The 23,261-nt window shown below is 36.7% G+C and overlaps 1 protein-coding gene across 4 annotated transcripts in view; it reads left to right on the top strand.

Moving 5' to 3' along the window:
* The window catches only part of TXNDC16 (thioredoxin domain containing 16), a 112,039-nt gene that overhangs the window by 54,979 nt on the left and 33,799 nt on the right, over positions 1–23,261 (top strand). For all 4 annotated transcript variants that reach the window (XM_032344233.1, XM_032344232.1, XM_032344231.1 and 1 more), the window contains 5 exons: positions 13,045–13,211; positions 13,599–13,659; positions 18,303–18,426; positions 20,413–20,556; positions 21,025–21,084. In XM_032344233.1, coding sequence (XP_032200124.1) covers positions 13,045–13,211; positions 13,599–13,659; positions 18,303–18,426; positions 20,413–20,556; positions 21,025–21,084 — 556 coding nt within the window. The remainder of the gene's footprint in view (positions 1–13,044; positions 13,212–13,598; positions 13,660–18,302; positions 18,427–20,412; positions 20,557–21,024; positions 21,085–23,261) is intronic.

Below are 23,261 nucleotides of genomic sequence, written 5' to 3'. Positions count from 1 at the left end.
GGTTCTTTCCATAGTTTGGCTATTGTGGACATTGCTGCTATAAACATTCGGGTGCACGTGCCCCTTTGGATCACTACGTTTGTATCTTTAGGGTAAATACCCAGTAGTGCAATTGCTGGGTCATAGGGCAGTTCTATTTTCAACATTTTGAGGAACCTCCATGCTGTTTTCCAGAGTGGCTGCACCAGCTTGCATTCCCACCAACAGTGGAGGAGGGTTCCCCTTTTTCCGCATCCTCGCCAGCATCTGTCATTTCCTGACTTGTTGATTTTAGCCATTCTGACTGGTGTGAGGTGATATCTCATTGTGGTTTTGATTTGTATTTCCCTGATGCCGAGTGATATGGAGCACTTTTTCATGTGTCTGTTGGCCATCTGGATGTCTTCTTTGCAGAAATGTCTGTTCATGTCCTCTGCCCATTTCTTGATTGGATTATTTGTTTTTTGGGTGTTCAGTTTGCTAAGTTCTTTATAGATTCTGGACACTAGTCCTTTATCTGATATGTCGTTTGCAAATATCTTCTCCCATTCTGTCAGTTGTCTTTTGATTTTGTTAACTGTTTCCTTTGCTGTGCAAAAGCTTTTGATCTTGATGAAATCCCAATAGTTCATTTTTGCCCTTGCTTCCCTTGCCTTTGGCTTTGTTCCTAGGAAGATGTTGCTGCGGCTGAGGTCAAAGAGGTTGCCGCTTGTGTTCTCCTCAAGGATTTTGATGGATTCCTTTCGCACATTGAGGTCCTTCATCCATTTTGAGTCTGTTTTCGTGTGTGGTGTAAGGAAATGGTCCAATTTCATTTTTCTGCATGTGGCTGTCCAATTTTCCCAGCACCATTTATTGAAGAGGCTGTCTTTTTTCCATTGGACAGTCTTTCCTGCTTTGTCGAAGATTAGTTGACTGTAGAGTTGAGGGTCTATTTCTGGGCTCTCTATTCTGTTCCATTGATCTGTGTGTCTGCTTTTGTGCCAGTACCATGCTGTCTTGATGAGGACAGCTGTAATAGAGCTTGAAATCCGGAATTGTGATGCCACCAACTTTGGCTTTCTTTTTCAATATCCCTTTGGCTATTCGAGGTCTTTTCTGGTTCCATATAAATTTTAGAATTATTTGTTCCATTTCTTTGAAAAAGATGGATGGTACTTTGTTAGGAATTGCATTAAATGTGTAGATTGCTTTAGGTAGCATAGACATTTTCACAATATTTATTCTTCCAATCCAGGAGCATGGAACATTTTTCCATTTCTTTGTGTCTTCCTCAATTTCTTTCATGAGTACTTTATTTTTCTGAGTATAGATTCTGTGCCTCTTTGGTTAGGTTTATTCCTAGGTATCTTATGGTTTGGGGTGCAATTGTAAATGGGATTGACTCCTTAATTTCTCTTTCTTCTGTCTTGTTGTTGGTGTAGAGAAATGCAAGTGATTTCTGTGCATTGATTTTATATCCTGACACTTTACTGAATTTCTGTACAAGTTCTAGCAGTTTTGGAGTGGAGTCTTTTGGGTTTTCCACATATAGTATCATATGATCTGCGAAGAGTGATAATTTGACTTCTTCTTTGCCAATTTGGATGCCTTTAATTTCCTTTTGTTGTCTGATTGCTGAGGCTAGGACTTCTAGTACTACGTTGAATAGCAGTGGTGATAATGGACATCCCTGCCGTGTTCCTGACCTTAGCAGAAAAGCTTTTAGTTTTTCTCCATTGAAAATGATATTTGTGGTGGGTTTTTCATAGATGGCTTTGATGATATTGAGGTATGTGCCCTCTATCCCTACACTTTGAAGAGTTTTGATCAGGAAGGGATGCTGTACTTTGTCAAATGCTTTTTCAGCATCTATTGAGAGTATCATATGGTTCTTGTTCTTTCTTTTATTGATGTGTTGTATCACATTGACTGATTTGCGGATGTTGAACCAACCTTGCAGCCCTGGAATAAATCCCACTTGGTCGTGGTGAATAATCCTTTTAATGATTATTAGGATTATTGAATCCTATTGGCAAGTATTTTGGTGAGAATTTTCGCATCTGTGTTCATCAAGGATATTGGTCTATAGCTCTCTTTTTTGATGGGATCCTTGTCTGGTTTTGGGATCAAGGTGATGCTGGCCTCATAAAATGAGTTTGGAAGTTTTCCTTCCATTTCTATTTTTTGGAACAGTTTCAGGAGAATAGGAATTAGTTCTTCTTTAAATGTTTGGTAGAATTCCCCCGGGAAGCCGTCTGGCCCTGGGCTTTTGTTTGTTTGGAGATTTTTAATGACTGTTTCAATCTCCTTACTGGTTATGGGTCTGTTCAGGCTTTCTATTTCTTCCTGGTTCAGTTGTGGTAGTTTATATGTTTCTAGGAATGCATCCATTTCTTCCAGATTGTCAAATTTGTTGGCGTAGAGTTGCTCATAGTATGTTCTTATAATAGTTTGTATTTCTTTGATGTTAGTTGTGATCTCTCCTCTTTCATTCATGATTTTATTTATTTGGGTCCTTTCTCTTTTCTTTTTGATAAGTCTGGCCAGGGGCTTATAAATTTTATTAATTCTTTCAAAGAACCAGCTCCTAGTTTCGTTGATTTGCTCTATTGTTTTTTTGGTTTCTATTTCATTGATTTCTGCTCTGATCTTTATGATTTCTCTTCTCCTGCTGGGCTTAGGGTTTCTTTCTTGTTCTTTCTCCAGCTCCTTTTGGTGTAGGGTTAGGTTGTGTACCTGAGACCTTTCTTGTTTCTTGAGAAAGGCTTGTACCGCTATATATTTTCCTCTCAGGACTGCCTTTGTTGTGTCCCACAGATTTTGAACCATTGTATTTTCATTATCATTTGTTTCCATGATTTTTTCAATTCTTCTTTAATTTCCCGGTTGACCCATTCATTCTTTAGAAGGATGCTATTTAGTCTCCATGTATTTGGGTTCTTTCCAAACTTCCTCTTGTGGTTGAGTTCTAGCTTCAGAGCATTGTGGTTTGAAAATATGCAGGGCATGATCCCAATCTTTTGATACCGGTTGAGTCCTCATTTAGGACCGAGGATGTGATCTATTCTGGAGAATGTTCTATGTGCACTAGAGAAGAATGTGTATTCTGTTGCCTTGGGATGAAATGTTCTGAATATATCTGTGATGTCCATCTGGTCCAATGTGTCATTTAAGGCCTTTATTTCCTTGCTGATCTTTTGCTTGGATGATCTGTCCATTTCAGTGAGGGGAGTGTTAAAGTCCCCTACTATTATTGTATTATTGTTGATGTGTTTCTTTGATTTTGTTATTAATTGTTTTATATAGTTGGCTGCTCCTATGTTGGGGGCATAGATATTTAAAATTGTTAGATCTTCTTGTTGGACAGACCCTTTGAGTATGATATAGTGTCCTTTGTCATCTCTTATTATAGTCTTTGGCTTAAAATCTAATTGATCTGATATAAGGATTGCCACTCCTGCTTTCTTCTGATGTCCATTAGCATGGTAAATTCTTTTCCACCCCCTCACTTTAAATCTGGAGGTGTCTTCGGGCTTAAAATGAGTTTCTTGGAGGCAACATATCGATGGGTTTTATTTTTTTATCCATTCTGATACCCTGTGTCTTTTGATTGGGGCATTTAGCCCATTAACATTCAGGGTAACTATTGAGAGATATGAATTTAGTGCCATTGTATTGCCTGTAAGGTGACTGTTACTGTATATGGTCTCTTTTCCTTACTGATCTACCACTTGTAGGCTCTCTCTTTGCTTAGAGGACCCCTTTCAATATTTCCTGTAGAGCTGGTTTGGTGTTTGCAAATTCTTTCAGTTTTTGTTTGTCCTGGAAGCTTTTAATCTCTCCTTTTATTTTCAATGATAGCCTAGCTGGATATAGTATTCTTGGCTGCATGTTTTTCTCATTTAGTGCTCTGAAAATATCATGCCAGCTCTTTCTGGCCTGCCAGGTCTCTGTGGATAAGTCAGCTGCCATTCTAATATTTTTACCATTGTATGTTACAGACTTCTTTTCCTGGGCTGCTTTCAGGATTTTCTCTTTGTCACTAAGACTTGTAAATTTTACTATTAGGTGACGGGATGTGGGCCTATTCTTATTGATTTTGAGGGGCATTCTCTCAACCTCCTGAATTTTGGTGCTTGTTCCCTTTGCCGTATTGGGGAAATTCTCCCCAATAATTCTCTCCAGTATACCTTCTGCTCCCCTCTTTCTTCTTCTTCTGGAATCCCAATTATTCTAATGTTGTTTCGTCTTATGGTGTCACTTATCTCTCGAATTCTCCCCTCGTGGTCCAGTAGCTGTTTGTCCCTCTTTTGCTCAGCTTCTTTATTCTCTGTCATTTGGTCTTCTATATCACTAATTCTTTCTTCTGCCTCATTTATCCTAGCAGTGAGAGCCTCCATTTTTGATTGCACCTCATTAATAGCTTTTTTGATTTCAACTTGGTTAGATTTTAGTTCTTTTATTTCTCCAGAAAGGGCTTTTATATCTCCCGAGAGGGTTTCTCTAATATCTTCCATGCCTTTTTCGAGCCCAGCTAGAACCTTGAGAATTGTCATTCTGAACTCTAGATCTGACATATTACCAATGTCTGTATTGATTAGGTCCCTAGCCTTCGGTGCTGCCTTTTGTTCTTTTTTTTTTGTGGTGAATTTTTCCACCTTGTCATTTTGTCCAGATAAGAGTATATGAAGGAGCAAATAAAATACTAAAAGGGTGGCAACAACCCCAGGAAAATATGCTTTAACCAAATCAGAAGAGATCCCAAATCCTGAGGGGGGAGAAAGGGGATAAAAAGAGGTTCAAAAAGAAAGAAAGAAAAAAAAGAAAAAAAAAAACGAGTAAGAAAAATATAAAAAAGAACAAATATATATATTAGATAAACTTGTTAAAAAATGTTAAAAAAGAAATGGGTAAAATTAAAAAAAAATTTTAGCAGAAGAAGAGAAAAAAAAATGAAAAAGAAAAAAATTAAATTAACTGCAAGACTAAAAAAGTCACAGGGAGAAAGCCATGAGTTCCGTGCTTTGCTTTCTCTTCCTCTGGAATTCTGCTGCTCTCCTTGGTATTGAAACCGCACTCCTTGGTAGGTGAACTTGGTCTTGGCTGGATTTCTTATTGATCTTCTGGGGGAGGGGCCTGGTGTAGTGATTCTCAAGTGTCTTTGCCCCAGGCGGAATTGCACCACCCTTACCAGGGGCTGAGTAATCCGCTCGGGTTTGCTTTCAGGAGCTTTTGTTACCTGAGCGCTTTCCGTAGAGTTCCGGAGGCGGGGAATACAAATGGCGGCCTCCTGGTCTCCGGCCGGGAGGAGCCGAGAGCCCGGGGCCCCACTCCTCAGTGTGCCCTCAGAGAACAGCGCCCAGTTACTCCCGTCTGCCTGACCTCCGGCTGCACTCCGAGCTCACCGAGCCTGCGACCGGTTCAAGGTAACCCCGAGCTGTGATCTTACTGTCGTCTCTGTCTCTGTAGCCGGTTTTCCCATTCCAATACCCGCAAGCTCTGCGACACTCAGACACCCCCGATCCTTCTGTGACCCTGCGGGACCTGAGGCCATGCTGACCCTGCGTGGGCTTTGCCCCGGTTTAGCCTCTGGAGCGATGTCCCTCAGCGGAACAGACTTTTAAAAGTCCTGATTTTGTGCTCCGTTTCTCTGCCGCTTGCCAGGAGCCGGCCTTCCCCCCACACCCCCGGGTCTATCTTCCCATTGCTTTGGATTCACTTCTCCGCCAGTCCTACCTTTCAGGAAGTGGTTGTTTTTCTGTTTCCAGAATTGCTGTTCTTCTCTTCGATCTGCCGGTGGATTCGCAGGTGTTTGCAATCTTTAGATAAGCTATCTAGCTGATCTCCTGCTAGCTGAAGTAGTCTCAGTCTGCTACTTCTCCGCCATCTTGACTCCTCCCCCTCTATTCTGTGGTAGTTTTAATGAACTGCGACCACTCCAAGATCACAAAGACCACATCATGGTTAAGGAAAGACCTCTTTTGTGAACGTTTTTTTAAAAATTATTTTTATTAACATATAATGTATTATTTGCCGCAGAGGTATAGACCTGTGAATCGTCAGGCTTACACACTTCACCGCACTCACCATAGCACATACCGTCCCCATAACCCAACCATAACCCAACCACCCTCTCCACCCTACCCCAGCAACCCTCAGTTTGTTTTGTGAGATTAAGAGTCTATGGTTTGTCTCTCTCCCCATCCCATCTTGTTTCATTTTTTCCTTCCGTACCCTCCAAGCCCCCCACTCTTCCTCTCAACTTGCTCATATCAGGAAGATTGTATGATAATTGTCTTTCTTTGATCGACTTATTTCTCTCAGCATGATACCCTCTAGTTCCATCCACATCATTGCAAATGGCAAGATTTTGTGTCTTTTGATGGCTACATACTTTTCCATTATATATATATATATATATATATATATACCACATCTTCTGTTGATGGACATCTAGGTTCTTTCCATAGTTTGGCTATTGTGAACATTGCTGCTATAAACATTCGGGTGCACGTTTCCCTTCGGATCACTACATTCTTTAATTTCCTGGTTGACCCATGCATTCCTTAGTAGTAGGATGCTCTTTAACCTCCATGTATTTGAGTTCTTTCCAACTTTCCTCTTGTGATTGATTTCTAGCTTCAGAGCACTGTGGTCTGAAAATATGCAGGGAATGATCCCAATCTTTTGGTGCTGGTTGAGACTTGATTTGTGACCCAGGATGTGATCTATCCTGGAGAATGTTCCATGTGCACTAGAGAAGAATGTGTATTCTGTTGCTTTGGGATGGAATGTTCTGAATACATCTGTGATGTCCATCTGGTCCAGTGTGTCATTTAAGGCCTTTATTTCCTTGTTGATCTTTTGCTTAGATGATCTGTCCATTTCAGTGAGGGGGGGTGTTAAAATCCCCTACTATTATTGTATTATTTTCTATGTGTTTCTTTGATTTTGTTATTAATTGGTTTATATAGTTGGTTGCTCCCATGTTAAGAGCATAGATATTTAAAATTGTTAGATCTTCTTGTTGGACAGACCCTTTAAGTCTGATACAGTGTCCTTCCTCATCTCTTATTATAGTCTTTGGCTTAAAATCTAATTTATCTGATATAAGGATTGCCACCCCAGCTTTCTTTTGATGTCCATTAGCATGGTAAATTGTTTTCCACCTCCTCACTTTAAATCTGGAGGTGTCTTTGGGTCTAAAATGAGTTTCTTGTAGACAGCATATTGATGGGTTTTGCTTTTTATCCATTCCGATACGCTGTGTCTTTTGATTGGGGCATTTAGCCCATTTACATTCAGGGTAACTATTGTGAAAGATAGGAAGTTATGTATTGCCTGTAAAATGACTGTTACTGTATATTGTCTCTGGTCCTTTCTGGTCTATGTTACTTTTAGGTTCTCTCTTTGCATAGAGGACCCCTTTCAATATTTCCTGTAGGGCTGGTTGGGTGTTTGCAAATTCTTTTAGTTTTTGTTTGTCCTGGAATCTTTTTATCTTTCCTTCTATTTTCAATGATAGCCTAGCTAGATATAGTATTCTTGGCTGCATATTTTTCTCATTTAGTGCTCTGAATATATCATGTCAGTTCTTTCTGGCCTACCAGGTCTCTATGAATAAATATGCTGCCAATCTAATATTTCTACCATTGTATGTTATGGACTTATTGTCCTGAGCTGCTTTCAGGATTTTCTCTTTGTTACCAAGACTTGTAAGTTTTACTATTAGATGACAGGGTTTGGACCTATTTTTATTGATTTTGAGGGGGATTCTCTACACCTCCTGGATTTTGATGCTTGTTTTCTTTGTTGCATTAGGGAAATTCTCTACTATAATTCGCTCCAATATACCTTCTGCCCCCTCACTCTTTCTTCTTCTTCCGGAATCCCAGTTATTCTAATATTGTTTCATCTTATGGTATCACTTCTCTTTCAAATTCTCCCCTTTTGGTCCAGTAGTTGTTTGTCTCTCTTTTGCTCAGCTTCTTTATTCTCTGTTATTTGATCTTCTATATCACTAATTCTCTCTTCTGCCTCATTTATCCTGGCAGTAAGAGCCTCCAATTTTAATTGTACATCATTAATAGCTTTTAAAAATTTCAACTTGGTTAGAATTTAGTTCTTTTATTTCTCCAGAAGGGGATTTTATTTCTCCTGGAAGTTTTTCTCTAGTATCTTCCATGCCTTTTTCAAGCTCAGCTAGCACCTTGAGAATCGTCATTCTGAACTCTAGTTGTGACATATTACTAATGTCTGTATTGATTAGGTCCCTAGCCTTTAGTACTGCCCCTTGTTCTTTTTTTTGTGGTGAGTTTTTCCACCTTGTCATTTTATCCAGATAAGAATATATGAATGAGAGAATAAAATACTAAAAGGGTAGCAAAGAACCCAGGAAAATTATGCTAACCAAATCAGAAGAAACCCAAAACCAGGGGGAGAAGTAAGGGGGAAAAAAGAAATAGAAATTAAAAAAAAAATAAATTAAGAAAAAAAAATATATATATATATATAATTTATTTATTTTAGACTGGTGAATAGAACAGAGCCACCCACTTGATTTTGGGTGTATTTTGGTCTCTTAGAAGAAACTACCTCCCAAAATTTTAAAGAAAGAGAAACTTATATATATGCAAAAATAAGGGTAAACACGATGAAGGGGTAGAATATGCTATAAAGATGAAAATTTAAAAAAAACTCTAAGTTGGTTGGAAAAAGAAAATAAATGTGCTCAGGCTGGAGACTAGAATAAAGCCATATGCTAGATTTAGGGTATATTTTGATCTATTAGAAGAAATTATATCCCCAAATTAAAAAAAAAGAAAACCTATATGTATTCAAAAAATAAAGTCCAATACAATGAAGGGATAAAATATGACTGTAATAATGAAGGTTTAAAAAGATGTTTTTTTAAAAGAAAGCTATTGTTAAGATAAACTAGTTTAAAAATATTATAAGAGGAAAGAGGAAAAGTTAAAAAAATAGAATAAGAAAAAAGTAAAATTAAAAACAATTTAACTTTTCAAGACTAAAGGATTATGGGGAAAAAAACCATGAATCCTATGCATTACTTTCTCCTAGCTCTGGAGTTCCGTTGTTCTCCTTGATCGGTCAGCTTGGTCTTGGCTGGAGGTTCTTGCTGATCTTCGCAGGGGTGGGGGGGGGGGTCCTTTTGTAGTGATTATCAAATGTCTTTGCCCGAGGTAGAATTGCACCACCCTTGCCAGGGGCCAGGCTAAGTAATCTGCTCTGGTTCACTCTTGGGATCTTTTGTTCCCTGAATGTTTCCATACAGCTCAGGTATAAAAATGGCGGCCTCCCAATTTCCAGCCCAGAGGAGCCAAGAGCTCGGGGCCCCACTCCTCAGTGTGCCCTCAAAGAAAAGCAGTTACTCCTGTCTTCCTGGTCTCCAGCTTCGCTCTGTGCTCACCCAGCCTGTGACTGAGCATTTCTGTCTCTGGCACACAGCTCCATTTGGAGTCTTCAAACCCAGCAGATTCTTGCCACACATTCCTGTGCCACTCCTCCTGCAGGGGGGGGTGTCTCTCTGGATCTGCCACTTGTGGAGTCCCTGCTCGAAGAGCAGTGGCTCGACTGTGCCGGGGTTCAAGGTTTAAGGTAACCCCGAGCTGAGAGCTCACTCCTCGGCTCTGTCTCTGTAGTTGGCTTCCCTGCTCCAATACCTGCGAGCTCTGTTATACTCAGACACCTCCGATCTTTCTGTGACCCTGCGGGAACTGAGACCACACTGTTCCCATGAGGGCTCTACTCTGCTTTGCCTCTGGAACGATGTCCCTTAGTGGAGCAGACTTCTAAAAGTTCTGATTTTGTGCTCCGCTGCTCCACTGCTTGTTGGGAGCCGGCCCCTCCCGCCATGGTCTATCTTCCTGTTGCTTCGGATTCACTTCTCTGCATGTCCTACCTTTCAGAAAGTTGTCGATTTTCTGTTACTAGAATTGCTGCTCTTCTTCTCTTCTATCTCTTGTTGAGTTTGTAGGTGTTCAGATGGTTTGTTAACTATCTAGCTGAACTCCTGGGACCTGATGTCATTTTAGTCTGCTACTCCTCCGCCATCTTGCCTCTCTGTCCACTTTATTTTTTAAAGAAGGTAGAGAGAGAGCACAAGCAGGGGAGAGAGGTAGAGAGAGAGAAGCAGGCTGCCCGTGAAGCAAGGAGCTCAATGCAGGACTCGATTTCAGGATCGTGGGATCATGACTTGAGCCAAAGGCAGATCCTTAACCAGCTGAGCCACCCAGGTATCCTGAATGAGCCATCTTTAAAGCAGACCTTTTGCCTCCTGTCCAAAGGCCCTGCTAATGCTACATGGATCAGAGATGAGCTTGCAGATATACAATCAAAATAAGTGATTCTTGTTATTTTAAGCCATTGGGTTTTGGAGTACTTTGCTACACACACACAATGATAGATGGTCAGAAAACACCCTTTAGGTGATCTTTTCTGTTTCTATAGCATTAACTATACTGAGTCTCCAATCCGAACTTTCAGGTTAAATTTTTCTTTGGATTTCCTGATCCATATAATTAACTACTAATTAGATGTATCTCTCCTTAAGCTTAGTATGCCCAACATCTATGTGTTGTCCTTGTCCACCATCTGTTCTTTCTCCATTATCCCTTAATTTACTATCGAGTCATTCATAGCAGAAACCTGGGAAATCATTCTCAAATCCTGCATCTCCGCACATCTAATTTTACATCTTAAATATTTTTTGAATTCTTCATTCTAACAGCCAATGCCTTAATTGAGGTTTTCACCATCTCTCATGTTCTATTTTAGTAATAGTAACTGATCTGGTCTCTATATCTCCCTTTTTTTCTCCCCACTCCTTTAAGTTCATACTTGCCTTTGCTGGTAGAGTAATATTTTTAAACACACATGTTAAAATATTTTGTACAATTTCTAAATGGTTTCAATTCATTTATAGAAGAAAGCCACATTTCCTTAGGAAGAGGTAATGGTTTTTAATGATTTGGCTCCTTGCCAGATCTCTACCCTTACTGCTTATTCCTCGTTTTCAGTTTTTAATGTTGAATTACTGATTGTTCTCCAACTGTTTCTTCAGGTTGTTCTACCTATTCAGGCTTTGGTATAATTCAGTTCAATGTGATTGTAGGATGAGGTCCCCACTTTCTTGCTGCTCATTGGCTGGTGTTGCTCTTAGCTTCTGCAGGCTGTTCACAGGTCCTAGCCACAGGGCCTTCTCAAAAAATTACAGCTTTTTCCTTCAGAGCCAGCAGGACAATTCCACTGCATTGTGCCATGACAGTTTCTATAATGGAACCTAATCAAGGGAATGGCTATTTTAGGGATTGGGATTATGCAAGATTGGTGCACCAGGAATCTCGGGGACCATTTTGGAATTTGATCTATCATGGGTAAATATCAATTTTTCTCTAGAAACTTTTAGGATTAAAAAAAATCATCAATAATTATAAAGCTTGCAAGAAGGGATCTTCCTGTATATCTACTTTTATCCACTATTTGGTTACTCAGTAGGCTCTTTCAGTCTGGCAATTCATGTTCCTTCAGTCATGGGAAACTTTTGTGTTTATTTCAGTGGTGATTTCTTCCCTTATTTTTTCTCCCTTCTCTCTTTCTGGGACTCCCATTTGGACATTGGACCTCTTGAACCAGTCTTCACCTTTATTACATTTTCTCCTATTTTCCATCTTTTGCTGTATGTACTTTCTGGCAGATTTGTTCAATTTTAATTTTTATTTCTTTATGGATGCAGTATCTTCCCATCACCTAGAGATTATCAGGGGTGGTTTTCTGAATCTGCTTCCTGAATAGTCTGTGTTGTCTCCATGTTATCTGTTTTTCTCTTTGTTCTGGGTTCTATCTTTTATGTTAGAGGCTTCCCTCAGACGCATGTTACTCCTTGGATATCTGTTTGTGATTTAGAAGATGAACCTTAAAAGCTGATTGGAAGTTCTAGGGATGTACATGAGACTTGTTAATTCTGAATTCTGTAGGGTGATTAGACCTGGGCTGCTTTTTGGAGAACCCTAATGTCAGTATCCTCAGGCTTTTTCTTGGGCTTAATGATTCTCAGAAAAGGATCTTCCCATCTTCTGCCCAGAGGACAGAAGTCTGGCCGCTTTTATTCTGGGAAATGAGTGGGTAGGGAGTTGGGGGCATCTTAGCATTTGGTTACTTAATCCCCCCACTTATGGCATGGCATTCACACTCTGAGATTTTCTGAAGTCACCCCCAGATTTCTTCTGGTGTGAGGGAGGAATAGTTGCCTAAACTCAATGGAATTGGAGGGGAATCTCAGTATCTAATTCCTCCAAAGCTTTTACGTGTATTCCTCCTTATTTCAGAGCCTTCCTGCCACTGCCCTCCAGTATTTCTCTCCTGGTTCCAGAGACACCAGGCACTGAAAAATCCTGAGCAATTATAGGGATGCTGTACTTGATTGAACTGTTTCTTAGCTTTCTCTCTCCTGGCTTAATGTTTTGCTTTGTTAGATTCTCCTAAGTCAGTTATTATTCTCTTCTTCAGCTTCCAAAAAATGTTTGCCTTTTCTGTTTTCCTTTCTTCACATATGTATGTTTATCTCCTTTAAAGAAGATCTTCCTGCTATACTTTTCCTGGGATTACTGGAGGGAGTAAAATTAGATGTATATATTCAAGCTGCTGTCCTAACTCAGATGTTCCTCTTGTTTTGTAATACGTCATTACATGTTAAATTTTTATATGAAAGAATTTTTTTCATCATTCTATTTCCCTTGAAATATCTCTTTATCAATACTATACTATTTTATTTTTTTTTAAATTTCTTTATAATGCTCTTATTCCTTGGGGTTGTGATTTCATGTTTAACTCCTTGTAAATACATTAGTTTTATAATGCTTTAAGTATATAGGTACATCGGGAGGATTAACCTTAGGAAATAATGAGGTCATTTCTGTTACTATTAGATTTATTTCATAGGCTTGTAGTTTGTTTGTTTTTTTTAATGCATGACTTTATTAATAAGAATTAGAATTTAAATCCAAATGTTGGAACCCTGTTTTCACACAGTGAAGACATTTTGTTCTTTTTTTTTAAATGAAGACCGAAGTTGCTGAAGACCCTCAACAGGTTTCAACTGTTCATCTCCAACTAGGATTACCACTGGTTTTTATTGTTAGTCAGCAAGCGACATATGAAGCTGATAGAAGGACTGCAGAATGGGTTGCTTGGCGACTTCTGGGGAAAGCAGGAGTTCTACTCTTGTTAAGGTATCTTAAACATTAGGTATTCACTGTATTTAGCAAAGCACTAGAATTTTTCTCTTTTTAAAAGGTGGTAATATCTTCACTTGTAAATAAACTTAGATCTCTAGTAAATTTTAATATAGTTAGAACCAGTTGTTGAGCTAAAGTCTGTATATTAATTATTAGCTTGATTAAAATTTAGACCTTTAAACTTCGCTAAATGAAGATGGAGATGGAGACTGGAACATCTAGTCTCTATTTATATCTAAAATATCTCAAACTCAGTAAATTGTAATCTTTTTTCATAAATTGTTTTTAGTGTAAGAACTTATAGTTCTCTTTTATGTTGACATCCTGGATGACTGTTCTTCAGATCAGCCATATAAAACATTTATTTCCATTTTGAAAAAGGGACTCTTCGGAAGTGGACATTCCTCAGCATGCTAATGTGGTCTTCAGAAGAGCAGAAGAGGTTAGTTATTTTATGTATTGCTCTACAATGTCTGCTTATTTAAAGAAAGTTCAAATGTGTGGTCATAAAATAATATAAGCTTATTATAGAAACCAAATTCTATAAATTGCCACTATTCAAAGATTATGGCTGTTAACATTTTGGTGTTCTTTTTTTTTTTTTTCCATTTGTTAGTCTGTCTCTTTTCTCATGTTCATAAATATATATATATATTTTAAGAAAATTAAGATCTTGCTATATATCCTACCTGTCACATAAAATTATATCTAATTACTTGCTATTGTGCTGTGATGCCTGCCTTTGTACGCTGTTTTGAATATCACTGGTTCTTTCCTTTGGCTAAATTTCTGGAGGTGAAGTTTGTCAAAGGAAATGGGATTTTTTAAGGCTGTTAGAATACATCGTCAAATTGCCTTCGAGAAACCAGCAAGATTTGGAATTCCTTGTTGCTCATACACTTTGCCACTACTGAGCATCATCATGTTAAAAAAAAAAATCTCAACCCACAAAGTTCCTGTTTTAATTTGCATACTTTTGATTACTAGTGAGGTTGAACACTTTTAAAAGCTTATTCCCGTTAATTTGCCTTTGTAAATTTCTGTTAATGTTCCTTTCTCTTATGTTTCTTAAAATTTTTCTTAATTGTTAAGAACTCTTTAATTCTGCACATTTCAAAATATTATATAAATATGCTGAATAAGTGATGTGTTTTTGAACTGCCAATTAAAAAAATTTCTTTTTAAATTGACCTAACTGATCTCTACACCCAACATAGGACTCAAACTAATGATCCCAAGATCAAGAATTGGGTGCTCTACCGACTGAGCCAGCCAGCCAGGGGCCCTTGAACTGCCTGATAATTTAAACTTAAATTCTCTTGCCTAGGGCTATGGCATGAATACCAGGTCAATGGTTAGAAGACTGGATTCTGTTCCTTTGGTTCTGGGACTGGATTAATAAATTAACTTCGCCAAGCTCAGTTTTCTCATTTGTGAAATATTCGCAAAACCTTCCCTTATAACTTACAAGAAATTTATAAGACAAAATAGGAAAATACTTTGAAAACCGTAGTATTGTTCAAATGTAGTATGGGGCTAGTATGCTCTGCTTTTTGGCTAGGTCATGGAAAGAGTATTTCTGAAGCTGTTTTTTTGCTGATAGGTCAAGATCCTTAAATAAGAAGTTATAATATTTATTATTAGGAAATAGGTTATTTGGAAAAATTAAAATTCATGATGGTTTCTGAGTTTGATGTCTTAAATTATTAAAATACAGTAAAATATAGTAATTGCTAAAATATAGTAATATAGTAATGTATAACATGCAGTAAGATAGGTAATAAGATAGCTATCTCTGTGAAGATATTTTCTGTAAAGGATAGATGAGTCTTTCCTATGAATCTCTTTATTAAATTCAGTGTAATTTTTTTTTTAACCTTCTCATCAGGGCAATAATGTTCATTCTGGGTTTGTATAATCATTCTTTCTCTCTCCTTTCCAGGCAAAGGGTTTGAGGGTCCTTAAAGTATAGAACTGGTTGCATAGATAGTATTGTATGCTTATATTACTGTATTATAAGCCTTGTATAGTGAGTTTAAAACATATCTTTTAGTATTGTGTTAGTTCTTCAGAATTTTTTTCCTAGGGCACTAGTTAGCAATATAGTATTAAGAGTTTATGCTGTAGAATCTTACTGCCTAGTTCAAATCCCACTTTGTAACTCTGGGCAAATTACTTGACTTCTATATGTCTCTCTCTCTCTCTCTCTTTCTTTCTTTTTCATTGTAAAGAAGGGTTAATAATAATAAACCTACTTTAATGAGTTGTTGGGTCAGTATATTAAAAGAAATAATGGAAAGTGCTAAATTAGCACAGGATCCAATACATTTGTATTGGATCAATAAATACTAATACTAATACTAATACTAATACTAATACTAATACTAATACTCATCCATTTATCCTTTCCATAAGTATTTATTGTGTACCTGCTTTGTTTCAGGCACAGGCCTAGGCTGAGGATATAACAGTGAACAAAAGCAAGTTTTTGCCCTCATGGAGCTAATATTCTAGTGGCAGGAGACAAATACAAAACCAGTATAGCTAGAATTTCAGATGGTGTTAAAGACAATGGAAAAAAAAATCAAGGTAAGGTGAGAGAGTAGTCTTGGAAGACCTCACTGATTAGAAACAATAAAGCAAAGGAATATGCCTGTGGATATGGGGGGAAAGAGTCTTCTAGGCCGAGAGGACACATGTGCAGAAGCCCTGAGGAGAAGAGTTGTTTGTGTTTCAGCATAGTATTATGAGGGAAAGTGTTAATGCCTAGGATATTTCTTAGTACCTGAGTTTTTAAAAGCCCTTTTTTAATTCCTTTCTTCAGAGCTTTTTTTCTTTTTTTTATAAAATCTACCAAACTGAAAAGTAGGAAAAAAATGAACAACCATATCTTACTACCTAGATTCAGCAATTAATATTTTATTCTGTTTGCTTCACCTGTCACTTTTTTCTGAAACATTCCAAAGAATACTTGATATAATGATATTTACCCATAAATATCTAGCATGAAACTCTAAAAATTATTGTTGTTCTTCTATATATAACCACAATCTTATTATCACAGTTAACAAAATTGACAGTAACTTGTTATATCATAGTGTAATCTCATAGCCAATTCCTACTCCAATTTTCTCATCTTAAAATTATTTTCTATAGATGTTTTTTGTGAACCAAAATTTAGTTAAGGATTATGAATTGCATTTGGTGTGTTTCTTAAATGTCTCAATGTCTTCTTTTCCCCCATGATAGTGCCTTTTAGATAAACGGGCCAGGGTTTCCATATTCTGGATTTGTCTGTTTTCTTTTGCTTTTGTCTGCCTTGCTCCTTTGTCCCCTTATGTTTCCTAAAAACTGGAAGTCAGATTGCCTAGCTCCATTAAACATTCTGGGTAAGAATACTTCACACTTCTGGTTCATTTGTATTTTATCTTATCCTAATGTGGAGGATGTCTGGTTTTCTCACATAATGATGCTACCTTTGATTACTGAATTAAGGTAGAGACAGTTAATTTTCTCCATCATAAGATGCATTTCCCTTATCCAATTAGCAAATAGACTGTAGATAGAAATGCAAACAAAACCACTAGAGATACCAGTACTTACCCCCCAGAATGGCTAAAAATTTAAGAAGTAACAATTAGCAAGTGTTTGTAAGAAGGTAGAGTTACAAGAACTTTTGGTAGGAGAGAAAATTAGTACAATGAAAATTGGAAAAATATCTGGCAGTGCTTCCTAAAGCTGAGGCTATGTATATAAAACGTGAACCAGCTGTTTCATTCCTAAGCATTGCCCAGCAGAAATGTGTATACACGTGCACCAAAAGACAGCTATAGTAATGTTCCAGCAGTTAGTATTTATAATGGTCCAAAGCTGGAAATAACATACGTCCTTAAGCAATAGAGTGGATAAACACATACATGCATATGGTACATACTAGTATATTCATATAATGAATTCATCATTGGAAAAGAATAAACTGCTTTTGAATGTAACCTGAATATACCTCACAAATAGTGTTGAGCAAAAGAAGGGAAATGTCACAGAAAGATTATAAGCTGTATATAATTCTATTATGTAAATTTCAAACTGGCAAAATTTATAGATGGTGATGAAAGTCAGAATAGTGATTACCTTTGGGGGATGGTGATGACAGGGAGAGGCAAGGAGATGGCCTCTGGGTGTGCTGGGTAATGTTCTGTATCTTAACCTGTGTGGTGGTTATATAAGTGTATCAGCTCTGTAAAAATTCATCAAACTACACACTTATAATTTGTGTTCTTCCTTTGTGGATATTGTATTTGAATAAAAAAGTTTATTACCACAATATCTATGTATACTCCAAACAAATTTGGTTTGACTTTCATCATTATACATTTTAACCCCATTATTATTTCCACAGAAGTAACAAGTTGCTCACTTTGTAATATTAAAAAGATGAATATGTGATATCAAAGAACAAACACACTTTAGAGTTATTTTATAGCTTTATTCTCATGCACAGTTACAGTCAAGAATGATTTATTAAAATAATCTAGTGGCCTAAAATTTCATGTTTTTAAGATGCGATAGTTGGGTATTAGAGATTACAATGGAATAATCTCAATGGGTTAGATTTGGTATTCTTAAAATACCTGGGGCAAATTGTAGTTTTAAATGTTTTTAGCTAAATTTTAGCAGAATTATTATAGGATGAAATACTATTTTGAATATATCTGTGGAATATCTAAATAATTTTGATTGGTTCTGTTTATGATTAAGTTGTGTGTGTGTGTGTATGTATTCCTTTTATATTGAGTTGGGACATGCTGTTATGTGTGAAATGTTACAGACTTCAGTATAATGTAATTATGACAGGCAAGTGAGACGACTAGTTGTTTTTTGCCCTTTTCTTTCATTAGTATACACTATCTTTAGATAAAATATGCTTTGGATTCTTTCTATAATGATTATGGAATTCCCTTTTTTGTTTTATTTAATTTTAAAACTGGAGTTCTAAAGATTTAGTTTCATTTTAATATCAAGTAAAACATTTTTATTAAAATGGCATATTTTTAGTCATGATTTTAAAAATGAATGTATTTCTAGGGAGTGCCAGTGGAATTTTTGGTCTTACATGATGTTGATTTAATAATATCCCGTGTGGAAAGTAATATGCACATTGAAGAAATACAAGAAGATGAAGATGAGAACATGGCAAGTCCAGATATGGGTAATAAGTTTTGTGATGCTCCTTCCCCCTCCACCCCCTATTTATGCTTGGCACTCATAAGATCAGTGAAATTTCAGTGAATTAACTTTCTCATAGAATGTTTTGACAGTTAAGAATATGAAAATACCTGGAGAAACCTATTTTGAATAATATCTTATCAAGTTAATTTGGTAGAAAAGGTAAGGATGTTATATTTTGTTGAGTGTAATACATTTCATTGTTACATGCCAGGCTTCTAGCTTTCCACATCTGTGCCTTTATCTTCTAAATTGGTTCTTTCAGCCCTCCTCGTCTCTTCCATGTTTAGAAAAAATAACCTAGGAGCCACAACTTGGTATTTTACTTTTCTTTTTCCTATAAGGATATGAAATTCTAGTAAATATTGTTGGATTTGTAATTGTAAATAAATCTGATTCTTGACAATTTGGGAGTAAATTTCAGTAACATTTAAAACTTCTTGTTTTAACCCATTTCATTCCTTTTTATTGTACTTATTGCTTATGTTTTTGAAGTATAATGTAGTTTCAGGGCTATTCTCCTACACATTATTTACTTTGATTGAGTTGGCTGATGTCCCCTTCATTTCGTAGATGAAGAATCTGTGGTTTAGCAGGGAAATGTTGGAAGAAGAGCACAAGAATGGATTAGAAAATAAGAAAGGGGGGCGCTGGGTGCCTCAGTGGGTTAAAGCCTCTGCCTTTGGCTCAGGTCATGATCTCAGGGTCCTGGGATCGAGCCCCGCATTGCGCTCTCTGCTCAGCAGGGAGCCTGCTTCCTCCTCTCTCTCTGCCTGCCTCTCTGCCTATTTGTGATCTATCTGTCAAATAAATGAATAAAATCTTAAAAAAAAAAAAGAAAGGAAATGAAAATATGTGAATAAGAAGGAAAAAATACAGTAAATAGGAAAATAGGCCTTTATTAATTTTGGTATTGAAGTTGTAACTTGTTAGTGTCATGGTGTTTTAAAGTTCCTTTAAGATAGTATAGTATAACTCTTATGTTTCAGATTTAACACTAAGGGAGAGTAATGTGACTGACTAGAGTCTCATGGCTGAAACCTGTGGAGATGCACTGTAATTCAGATCTAGTATTTTTACTTTATAATATTAGAAATCATATGAAAATAATACTCTCATTTGTAAATTGTCTTCCTCCATTCCTTTCTTTGTAATGTGTTATTATAAAGAATTATGAACTTAGCATAAAGTAAACAGGATAATGGAACAAATCTCCTGGTATCCATTACCTGGCCCTACCCAACCACCATCAATGCATGGCTATCCTGTTCCAGTCACTGCCCACCCCTTATTATTTTGTTGCAAATCCCAAATATAGCGTTTCATCCAAAAAGATTTCCCTGTACATTTCAAAAATATAAGGATTCTCCTTTTAAAATGAACTTAATGACCACTGGGTATTATATGCAACTGATGACTCACTGAATTCTACTTTAGAAACTAATAATAGAGTATATGTTAATTAAATGGAAATTAAATAAAAAATTGAAAAAATAAAAATAAAAAATGAGCATAATTGGGGCACCTGGGTGGCTTAGTTTGTCAAGTGTCCAATTCTTGATTTTGGCACAGGTCATGATCTCAGGGTCATGAGATCAAGCCCTGTGTTGGGCTCTTTTATGTCTTAGAGCCTTCATATATATTTTTCCTTTTGTCTAAGACATTTTTCTAAAAAGTTTGGATTCTCTAGCTGGAAGGCTTTGGCTCTCCAGATCTGAATCTCCCTATTACAGTGTCTCAGGTACCATTTTCTTTCCTTAAACTGACACAAGTTACAACTATGTGTTTATTCAGTGATGAGTTTATTGTCTGACTTTTCTGTAAATAGGAGCTCCACGTGGTCAGGGACTCAGTCTGTTTTGTTTACTGTTTTCCCTACTGTCCATCACAGTGCTTGTCATACAGTAGAATTTATATTTATATAAGTTATGCATTTAAATATACATTAACTTATTTTTGAACATTTTAGATATTCAAGATGATGAAGTGGCAGAAACTGTTTACAGAGATAGGAAGAGACGGTTGCCTTTGGAACTCACGGTGGAACTGACAGAAGAGACTTTTAACACGACAGTAGTGGCTTCTGATAGCATAGTGCTTTTCTATGCTGGTTGTGAGTATGAGTCTTCAGAGTCAGGGAATATTGTGTATTAGAGGATTCAAAGTGGGTGGATTTTATTTTTGCATTCTGTATATTGCATGTTGTAGAATGACATAGTGTTCATATGTCCCAACTAGGCTGCACATATTGAAACATTTACTAATTTAGAAAAATTACCAATTCATGCTGATGTTTTTAATATATTAACAGTCTTATGGATCTGTAAGACATATACTCCTTTTAACTTCAAGAAAAAGCCCTTCAACTATTTTCCTTGCACTATGAGTGCAGAAAATTAGTTGCATTTAGAATCCTCTTAAATGATTGCATACTATTGGGTACCGTATATTAGAATATTTCTTATGAAGGAATAACAGTTTTGGGAAATCCTATAAATCAGTATGATTGTAAATGTATAGTCGCTGATGCTTTGGAGATACGCATGTTGCAGTATCTGTTGAATTTTTTATTTTAATGTAGGGCAAGCAGTATCCATGGCATTTCTGCAGTCCTATATCGATTTGGCAATTAAATTAAAAGGTACGTAATGTGGTATGCATGCTTATTTTCTTGATTTTAAGCTATAGCTATTTGTAAAACTCTATCATGCTAAAGATGAAGAAAACCATGTAAAATTCCATGTTTTATATTTGTGTCTCCAACATTACATTAATGAACCATAAGTTTCAGAAATGCTCAGAAGCATTCATCTTGGTTCTTTTCATGGACCTGTCTTCAGTAGTAGTTAGAGAGCCTATATATTAAGTACTTGTGGCCACACAGTTAATCCAGTAATCATTTAGTCTGAATTCATTTAGCAAACATTTACTGAGTGCCTACTCTTGAGCCAGTTACTATTAAATATTAAATGAATACTAAATACCCTTAAACAAAAATGTGACAGATAAGACCCAATCTCACAGTCTAACCAAAGATCTAAGATCTCAGTGTTCTTAAAGCTGTTTAGTTAGCTCCTTATGGACTGGGATATTTCTTAATAGCCAAAGTCTTCTAACTGTTCTATGAAAACCTGATCCAGGGGTAGGTAAATAAGAATTCAAGGAATAGACTTGAATTCAAGGAATGGGCTTGAATTCAAAATACCTATGCCATCGTTCTAGCATAGACATAAGGAGAGGAAAGGAGGCATATTAATAAGAGAGAGGTAATGATGGATTAGGATAATGTTTTATAATCATTTGAATAAGAATGTATCATGCTTCATATCTGTAATATGCCTTTTCCTACAGTTTTTCTTGTTTTTTTTTTTTTTTTCTTAGCTAAGCTAATTAACTAGGCTTATTATTTTAGCTACTTTAGGAATGTATCCACCATTTAGTTTTTTGGGGCACTAGCTTACAGGTTCTTTCAATTTTTAGTAAGTTTTTTGTAGGTAGATACCATATCTTGTACTTAGTTCACTGGACTTGGCATATTGACTTACATTGTAGAATATTTGGGGTTTAATAATTGTTGAATAAATGAATAAGCTAATAGTATATAACTTATTTATATACTAGGGACTTTTGTGAACTTAAGAAATTAATTCTAGAAAGTCAGTCCTAAATATAACATGTTCTATGGTAATAAAAACATAAGAGATTTTAAAAATCACTTTGAGGGATGCCTGGGTGGCTCAGTTGGTTAAGCAGCTGCCTTCAGCTCAGGTCATGATCCCAGCGTCCTGGGATCGAGTCCCACATCGGGATCCTTGCTCCGCAGGGAGCCTGCTTCTCCCTCTGACTCTGCCTTCCACTCTGTCTGCCTGTGCTCGCTCGCGCTCGCTCTCTCTCTGACAAATAAATAAATAAAATCTTAAAAAAAAAAAATCACTTTGAACTATTTTTCCTCAGTTCATTTCTCAACCACATTTGATCCAACTTCTGATTTCTTCATTACCCAAGTGAAGAGGTGATTAAGTCTCAGATAATGTAATTCCTAATATATTTTTTAAAAATCCTGTTACTCTTTCAGATTCTCCTTCCTAGATGCAGTCTATGGAAAGATTTAAATTTCTTTTTTAAGGTTCTCCAACCTCATTGGCAAAAAATTAAGAGAAAGAAAAAGGAATGGAGGAAAAATATAAGCCATAATGAAGAAATAATTGGATAATGTCCCTGAATAATAGAATTATCCCCCAACCCAGCCCATTTGTCAATACCAAATGAAATGGAAACAGATTCCTTTACATTCTTTTCTATTAATGAACAAATAAAGAGACTCCCAGGCGCCTCAGTGCAAGGACTCTGAGTTGTATTTGTTTGTAGAATAAAAAAGCAGATAACCAACCCAAGACTTGATTTCCTTTTTCATTTAGGATGTTCTATATGAGTAACAATCCTTTTAGTAATTAGATAATCAGATAAAGGGACTGTTTTAGAAGTTCAGGGGGCTTAATGTAGAAATGCATAGTATGGGTACGTTCTACTACACCATATTATGCCAAATTGGAAGACTATTGTAATACTTTGGGCATGCGTCCTATAACTTTTCATGTTGACTTTGTGGGGAAAAAACCACTTATCTAAGATGATGAAGAATATTTTATACTCAGTCACAAGGTGGCAGCATATATCAAATTTTTATACCTACCCGTACCTAGTAGCTATAGCTAAGAGAATCTGGGTTTTTTTTGTTTTAAATCTTTAAATTAGGAACACCTTTGGAAATTCATGCATTGATCAGGTATCAGGGATGTAATACTGCAGACATCTTAG

The sequence above is a fragment of the Mustela erminea genome, chromosome 5 (assembly GCF_009829155.1).
Source record: "Mustela erminea isolate mMusErm1 chromosome 5, mMusErm1.Pri, whole genome shotgun sequence".
Taxonomy (NCBI): Eukaryota; Metazoa; Chordata; class Mammalia; order Carnivora; family Mustelidae; genus Mustela; species Mustela erminea.
Note: the sequence above shows the minus strand (reverse complement) of the source record. Positions and strands in the feature narration are given on the sequence as shown.